The 9256-nt window shown below is 36.0% G+C and overlaps 1 protein-coding gene across 1 annotated transcript in view; it reads right to left on the minus strand.

Moving 5' to 3' along the window:
• LOC149844796 (vesicle-associated membrane protein 722) overlaps nucleotides 1-5100 on the minus strand; it is a 28002-nt gene extending 22902 nt beyond the window's left edge. The window contains exon 1 of the mRNA XM_089997341.1: nucleotides 4850-5100. Within this exon, the coding sequence (XP_089853467.1) occupies nucleotides 4850-5039 (190 nt within the window). The 5' untranslated portion in view covers nucleotides 5040-5100. The remainder of the gene's footprint in view (nucleotides 1-4849) is intronic.
• Nucleotides 5101-9256: the final 4156 nt, after the last annotated feature.

The raw sequence follows: 9256 nt of genomic DNA on the forward strand, positions 1-9256 counted from the left end.
AGTCATAGGATATGAATCTACTAGGAGCCTTTGAAATTCTCATGGATTTTCTAATACTAGAGGAATCTATATCTTGATTTTGAGAATATCTTTCTAAAGCACATGATGGATGGTCTTCAGTAGATAATATCTTTCTAAAGCACATGGTGGATGGTCTTCGGTACGTTAAGTATAGGTTTGAATTTCATTATGAGATAGGTCTATATTATCAAGACCCTCATTCACATTCTCATGTGCATCATAAGTGTCCTCGTTATTACTCCCATGGATATCATGAATGTTATCACATCTTTCATGCTCATTGATAAGGTCAAAGAGAAATGAATAGTCACAATGCTCTTGGATTTTCTCTTTACCAAATTCATTTTCGTTTTCAAGAAAAGTAACATTTCTAGAAACATTTAATTTCATAACATCTATATCCCTTTTGATTTTCAACATAGTCTAGAAAAACACAAGGAATTGCTTTTGGGAAAAGTTTGTCATTTTTTGGTAAGAACAAAGCATTTATAACTAAAGACTCTCAACCTTTTATAATCGAGAGATGTTTTAAATAATTTTTCAATAGGAAAAATATTTTCAATGGTTTTTTAAGGCATCCCATTTATCAAATAAACCACCGTAAGAGTGGCTTCGACCTAAAATAATTTTGGAACATTTCTTGATATAAGAAGTGTTCTAGTAGTCTAAACAATACGTCGATGCTTCCTTTCGATTAGTCCATTTTGATGAGGAGTATAAGGACATGATTTTTTATGAATAATCCCATGTAAGTCAAGATAATTTTTGAACTCCTTTGACACAAATTCTTCTCTGAAATCGGTTCTAAAGATTTTAATATTGGTTTTAAATTGAGTCTTTATATAGCAATGAAATTTTTTGAAATAATCAAATACTTCAGACTTGTGTTTGAGAAAATATATCCAAGAGTATCTACTATAATCATCCACAAATACAACATAATAAGATACTTCTCCTTTGGATATAACCGGAGTCGGTCCCCATACATCTGAATGTACCAACTCAAATAGAGTTTTAAATATAAAATAACTAGGCCCAAAAGATAAAGATTTCAGTTTACCAAGGATGCAACCTTCACAAACAAAATCCCTGTCTTTATAACTTGTAAGAAATGGAAACAAATGTTATTTGGACACAGTAGGATATTTTAGTTTTTTGTGCCAATTTTTTAAATATTTCTTTTCCACAAAATTAAAAAAAGTATGTTTCAATAATTCAAGATTGTCCACAATATAGAGATCTCCTCTTCTATGGCCTCACCCAATCGGCTTCTTAGACTGGAGATCCTGTATCAAACAATTATTAGATGAAAACAAAATTTTACATCCATGATCTGCAATTTGAGAAACGGATAAGAGGTTTAAATTCAATTTTGGTACTACTCCAATATTTGGTATAAAGAAAGGTTATTGTTTTTTAAAATCCCCAAAACTTTTAATTTTTAAGAAAATTTCATCGACGGTTGAAACATAAGAATCATTTGGGTTAGTATGACATTCGGATAATATGGACTCATTTGGGGTTATACGGAAAGAAGCACCGGAATAAAAAATCCAAGAAGTCTTACTGGGGTCATCACTTGTCGATATGATCGTACCCGAGAAAGAAGAAGCTTGATTTTTGAACATTAGCTATAGTGCTTCCATAATTTGTGCCAAAGACAATGAACCGATGCATTTGGAGTCATCTACACCATTTCTTTCAAAAAATGGTCCCACCGAAGCCACCTTCTTATCATCCCTTTGATCTTCTTTCCTTCTCTTGGGGCAAAAAAGCTTGATGTGTCCTAGCTTATAACAATGGTAATATATTATTTTGTCACTCTTCTTATATTCATGATCACCTATTTTATCATTTTAACTTCTTCCATAGTCATTGGAATTTCTTTTATTCTCATAATTTCTTACAAAGTGAGGAGATTTATAATTCCTAGTGTGATTTTCGGGTTTTGACATAGCAAACACGGATTCTTCATTTTTTGAAGATGATGGTTTTGTCAACCTATTTTCCTCCATAGTTAACTCTTCAAGAGTTTCAACTATGGAAGGTATACCTCCTCTATAAAGAATGGCTGATTTGGTCCCTTTAAATTCGGGTCTAAGCCCATTAACAAATTGATAGAAATGTTGTGTTCTAATTTGTTTTTCACGGAGTTCTACATCTTGAGGGCAATGCCATTTTAGCTCTAGAATAGCCAATTCATCCCAAAGAAGAGAGAGGACATTGTAATAATTCCTAATGCTCATCTCTCCTTGGGTCATAATTCTTACTTTATTTTGCATATTGCATATGTGAGCAATATCCTTGAGACTATACATATCTTTAAGATACTTTCATGCATCACTAGCAAAGTCAAATTTCGCTAAGCTAGAGCATTTTTTGATGTCAACACTATTGATGAGCCATCCAATTATTTTGGAATGACCCATCCTCCACTCTTTCTATTTTTTCTCATATTCGATGACGGACTTAGACATCTGTTCTCCTTGAAGAGTCACTTCCTTTCCATTTTCAATCTTAATAAGTATAAGTTTGAGCTCTCTTTCGGTTCCATCAACCAAACCCCATAGACCATTTTCCCATATTTATGTGTCACTATGGATGCCCACATCACATAGTTAGCATCGCACCATCAAAGATTTCCTCAACAAAATTCTATTTATACAATGCTCCCACAAACCGATACTCCACCAATCTCACGATCCCCCTCTTGACCTTTCTGAATGAATAACAACCCAAGAGCACCGCTCTTATACCATGTAATGAAATAAGAACAAAAGCAAAACAAGTGTCTCTTATGGACTTACAATAACACAATCAACCAATAAGAATACTAATTGATTGATCCAACCACCCACACAAGAGTCAAAAATAAATGCTTTTATATTCCACAATATGCTTAGAAAGCAATACATTTTATAAGGGCTTGAAGCCCTATTTATAACAACAAAAAGGAATAGGGAGCAGTCCAACTAGCTGTTGGGCTAGTTGGAGCTGTCCCATTCAAAAGTACCAAAGCAAAAATAAAAAAACAACAAAATAATAATTATACAGTCAGCCCCTAATGGGCTGACTTCTATTATAGACTAAAATGATCGAAATACCCCTGATATGGTATTTCAGTTTATATATATATATATATATATATATATATATATATTAGAAGCTTGTCTTAACAATAATAAGTATAACCGCCTTTTGAAGTAAGAGACGATGGACCCCCATACATTCGAGTGTACTAATTCAAGAGGTTTGGAAGCAAAGAAAGTTCTCTCTTTAAAAGGAATGACTCATTTTTTCAAGAATGCAATCAGTATAATAAAAACTTTCATTACAAAAATTTCTCAAATGAGATACATTGGATAATTTAGATATGCTAGGATGACCTAGCCCTTGGTGCCACAAAAGAATATCCATTTTTTTTTATATTGAAACAAAAAATATATTTGAGAATAATCAATTGGTCCATATAATAGAGATCTCCTTCTCTATGACCTTCCCCAATCTGCTTCCCGGACTGGAGATCCTGCACCAAACATCGGTCCGATGAGAAGGAAATACTACAACCATGGTCAGTTATTTGGGAGACAGAAAGAAGGTTTAAATTGAGTGTTGGGACAATTCTAACTTTCGAAATAGAAAATTTTGAAGGGTTTTTAAAATTTTGAATTCCTTTTATGTCAAGAGATTAACCATCAATGGTAAAAAAATTGAGGTATATCAGAAATGGTTCAGATGCCGTTGTGAATATGGAGATACAGCCATTTTTGTAAAGTTTCCAGTATGATTTTCATACAAGGGGGGTCAGAATGGGAGTCAAAATGGAGTATCTGTGCAACATTCAGCAAACCATATAAAGGAATAACAGATAAAGAGATGAAGCAGAAAAGTGTGGCATAGAGCCACCAAAAAAAAAAGTTTGGGACATCATTCTATAGAATTAATTAAAATCATCCACTAGCGAAAACCTCAATCCAAAAAAGGGCCAGAGATTTTAGGTAAACCGATAAGGATGAGCAAGTAATAGCTTCCAAAATGAAAGAGAAAAACAAAATTCAAGAGTTCAAAGTTAGCTCACGTGGTTAGTTTGCAGAATTAACCCAGAATGGACTCAAATGAAATGACCTTGAAAGAAAAGAACCCTAACTTTGTACAAGAACGGAAATGTTTTATTTAAATCCACAAAGATGAACTAATAAAATCTAGATATACACAAATAAAAGTAAGAGAGAACTATGCACAAAGATCTAGATATACACAAATAAAAGTAGGCGAGAACTACGCACGCACGAACTACATAAAGTTCCACCATATGGACCAAATTCAGCACCATCGGTTCGATCATCGACTCATAACATCAGAAGTCAGAACTGATATCAACTGCACACTTTTCAAGCAGAAACTCAAGAGATCGAACTTCATTTGAAAGAAGAACAAGAATTTGAGTAAGCACGTGAAAAAGACAGAAAACCTAATCCGCAAAGGAAAGCAAAATTTGAGCTAGATACACTAATTGAGCGACTCAGATCTGCACAAAAACCAACGAAAATCTCTAGACAAGCAAAAAAACCGTAAGATCGACCAGAATTGAGTCAATGAAAGCCGAATATCCAGATCATGACCTCAAACAGTAAACAGTAAACGCACACGAAATTAGGCCTAGATCGCACAAAAAACCTTAGAAATTTCGAGATCCAAGCAAGGGATCGCATGAATCACTCACAGATAACATAGAATTCACGCGGAATATTCATTTGACATACAGAAACTCATGAGAATGAGAGATTTAAGCTAGAAAATTTCAGGATCGAGCAGGGAGAAGACGTACTGAAGCCGTTGTCGACGAGGTAGTTGAAGGTGTGGCCGTCGCAGTTGTAGGTGAACTTGTTACTGGTGGCGGGGAGCTTCTGGAGGCACTGGAAGGAGATCGACGTGAAATTTCCGGTGAATTCAGTGTACTCGGCGAGGATCACCGTCCCCCGAGCGACGAAGCTGTAGATCAGAGATTGCTGGCCCATCCTTGCTCTCTCTCTCTCAGACTCTGAGAGGGCGAAACGGAAAGGGGGGGGAGGGAGGGAAATCGCCAAAGCGGTAAGACGAGAGAATGCTTTAATGCTTGAAGTGAGCGGAAATTTTCCAAATTGGGAGCCGTCGAGGGTATCTTATATTAATGAAATTACCATTTTATCTCTATCTAATTTATTGGATGATTTATGAGTGTGGACTGTGGATCCTAATTATGTAAAATAATAGGATTTTTTTTTGGTAAATTGATCTTCTCCGTATAGTCCATTTTGTAAAATAGTTCCTGACTTAAGTCATTTTACAAATCAATCATCAAACTCGTCCTTATGTCAACAGCGGTTAGTTTGACCATGGTTAATTGGTTACCAAAATACCCTTCATCAAATAGTTGCTAATGTATTAACTTTTTTGAAAATCAGACCCTACCTTATTCACATTTGCAAACTAGTCCTTATGTCTTTCCATAAAGAGTTACGATCAGAAAAGCTAATAACAGTTAACTTCAGCGGATGATTTGCAAGAGTTAATGAAAAAGGCAGGAACTGATTTGCAAATTTATATAAGGCAGAGACTATTTTGCAAATCTGCTTAGGTCGAGGGGTTTCTTTGAGTAAAATATCTAAAACAGAAAACTATTTTGCAAATCTGCTATAAAAGCAGTGACCAATTTGCAACTCATTACTTATCAAATTGACTCAAGTCTAACCCACCATTGGACTTGTTAGTTTATAATAGAAGTCAAAATACTATATGGGTGGTTTGACACCCTGGGACCTGGACTCAGATCGGATCCTCGATCTGAGGTAGCATGGAGGTGCTGACATGGCACGAGCCACAAGCCAAGATTTGAGGTGTAACAAACACATGATTTCTAATCTAAGGCCATCTCAAATATGAAACCCGTTTCTATGTGACAAAAGGGAGAAAGGAGGGGATATGAGATCTGAACTAGTAGATCCTCATATCTCATATCCGAGAATATCCCTCAGAATTGAAACCTAACGGTATCAAAGACACCCAAAGACTGAATCGGGTTGGGTCGAATTAAAATGAGTTAGATTGATGGGTTAACACCGTTGCGACCATAGGGCACAGGTGATCTGATTGTAGTTAGCATCGAGACTAGCGATCAATTATGGTTCAGTTCTTACTCCAACGGTAGCAACTATTCAAGTCACACAAAAGTGTTGGCCATGCCAGCTTAAAAAACGCTAAAACGAGTTATTTGTGCGTTTTATGGTGGTTTTTTTACCACCGCTAAAGGTTTCAGTTTCGATCGAGACCTTTAGCGACAGTAAGAAAACCATTGTTAAAGGTTTCAATTTTATGGGTTTTCTTTTTTTGGTAGCCGTCCATCACAGCCATCACGTCCTGTGACGGACGGCCACAGGCATTCCGTCTCGTTGGTAGAAAGACAAATGGACTAGTTAATCAACACTTTGTTTGGCACTTTGGCTTAATGGAAGGTTAGGAGATGTCATTAAAGCAGAAAACATCACCGGGGACAAATGGGTCATATTCAAGATTGTGCTGGTGATTTAGTCAATTATTTGGATAGTGCCAATACCTTGAGGTTTTCGTCTTTAATAAACGATGGGGGGCATTGATTAGCGGGGAAGAAATCCAGGGAAGGAGGCCGTCACAAGCAACGCAGAGCGACCGCTTTAATAAAACAGTAAAAGGTCGGCTCCACTGTACCTTCTTCGAAAGATTGCATCGGCTAGGTACTAGAATGCGTGAATTTATAATTCAGTAGATGAAAACATACTATGAAAACCAGTGCCATTCAGTAGATAATGAATAGAAATTGCAGTGACTTTTATCTCAAGATGGGATTAATGAATGGCACTGGTTTTCATATGGCAATGAATGGCAGGGCGGAGATAACTATATATATGAAAACATGATTGGAAAGATTGCATCATGAGATTAAGAGTTTTTTTAGACAGAAAGTTGGGGTTAGGCAGACCCCTACCAGTTATACAACCATATCATTTGGGGTTCGAACTTGCAACGTCCCAACACAAGGTGATGTGCACTAACTACTGCCAGACAAGCGGAGCCCCGCTTTGGTAGAGTAAGATGTTCAATTGAAAGGATTCGAGTGCTTTCTTGAAAGGTCAAGAAGTATATTTAACCACTAGCTCTTTGTGGTTCACATGGTTATCGATCAGTCTCTTTTGGAATTGGATGCATTCATGGCCACTTGCAGCATCAACAACATAAAAGTAAATGAATAGTGTCCAGGGGATGACGGGGTTGTTGGTTATTTGGTGGCCATAAGGAAGCAGTTGGAGAGAGGTCACCCTCTCAACAGTTAACTCTCTCACAAAAGCAACTATGAAATATAAACTAAATAAATAAGATGATAAGACATAAAATAAAAAAAAACAGTTACATGTCTATTAGGTTGAAGGGTGCAACTCTTAAAGGGAAGGGGCGTTTCCCCAAGGCCAGCCCTCTACAGATTCTATAAAAGTATGCATCAAAGAAAAGAGCATACAAAGGTATATGCAGAGATACATAGATATACACAGAGAAATGCAGAGATCGAATAAAAAGTGAGGCTGTGAAGGAAAAACTGCATTCGTGATGATTTCCACCGTCACCACACACTCGATCCTACACTTGGGCTGCACCTTCCCCATATAGTCATTCATTACAATTTGATGCAGTCTTCAAGAACTTCTTAGCAAGGGAAAAGTTGATTGGAGACTGTTTTAAACTTCGAGTTAAATCTTGCTGCACTATTGAACTATTGCTGGCTCACCTCCTTAAAAAAACTATCGGAGCAAAGATCCTTGATCTCAGCTACTGTTGTTTTCTTGGCTAATCCATATCACAAACCATTATCCATTAAGAAACCTTCTTGTGAGCCACTGTATGCTTTGTTTTGTTGACATAGAGTAGAGAACTTGGGCTTCTGCTCATTGCCCTGTGGTCATTGGAATGATTACACATGATTGGAAGAAGAGAATATTCCTTCGTAGCTGTCCAATTGCACGGGCCTCTTTCTAGGAAGATGGAAGCAGTTTAACGGTGGAAAATGGTGAGCGATTTAGAGTAGTTGGTGGATATTAACTTTGACAAGTGATTTAGAAAGACTGCAGCAAACACATCTTAATTGGGCCCTCCATGTTATCCTAGCTACACTGCCATACGTGAAGGAAGAGGATCAACATTTGGGCTCAAAATACATAGTCTGACCCGACTATCACCCAGTAAAAGGCTGGGATCTCACGTCCAAGTTTTACTGGCGACTTTTAGCACCAGTAAAGATTTTTACTGGCGCACAGTTGATTCACTACCGGTGAAAAGTTTTACTGGCGGAGATGCATGCGCCGGAAAAAGTGGTTTTTACTGGTGCACTTTTAGCGCCAGTAAAAACTAATTGTGGGAGCCATTAGTGCGCCAATAGACAATTTAACAACACAAAATCCTTTACTGGCACTATTCACACACAAGTAAACAGGGCATTTTAAAAACAAGAAAGCCTTCACTAATATTTTAATATTTAGGGTATTGATTTGGATTTTTTCAAATAATTTAAATATTTAATTAGGGTTTTAGGGTTGCTTTATGTTCTTTTTTTTCATTAATCACAACGTACAAGAATAGAATGAATGTTTTGATTTTAAGGTTTAATTTTTTTAATTAGATTATTTTTTAATAGAATAATTATTTAATTAAGGTTTTAAGGTCTCTTGTATTTTTTTAATTAGCATTATGTATGCAATGAATGCTTGATTTTGGTTAGAAATAGAATATTATGGTTTTTTTTAATGAGCATAAATCTAAGAATTTTTTTAGGAATTAGGGTATTGATTTGGACTTTTCCAAATTATGTAAATGTTTAATTATTGTTTTTGGGTTTTTTGTGTTCTTTTTTTTTTATTTTCAATTATCATTAAGCATGATTTTTTTAATGAATGCTTGGTCTTAAATGACATTAATGTTTACTTGATTCCATGAATGCATACTTGATTTTTTGTTAGAAATTTTGAGGTTTTATTTTTCTTGTTCAATTAGCATATCTATAAATGGTGTTTGTTAAGATTTTGGGATTTGATTTTGCACTCGTGCCCATCCTAGTTTGGATTCCTCTCTCTGCCACTGTCACAAAGACACACATGTGGACATGAAGACACATGACCTGGATTCAACTCCAAATTTCAATTTTTTCTTGGAAAATTAGATACGAGGGCACTGA

Source organism: Nuphar pumila, chromosome 2, assembly GCF_984573655.1.
Source record: "Nuphar pumila chromosome 2, dmNupPumi1.hap1.1, whole genome shotgun sequence".
Classification (NCBI taxonomy): Eukaryota; Viridiplantae; Streptophyta; class Magnoliopsida; order Nymphaeales; family Nymphaeaceae; genus Nuphar; species Nuphar pumila.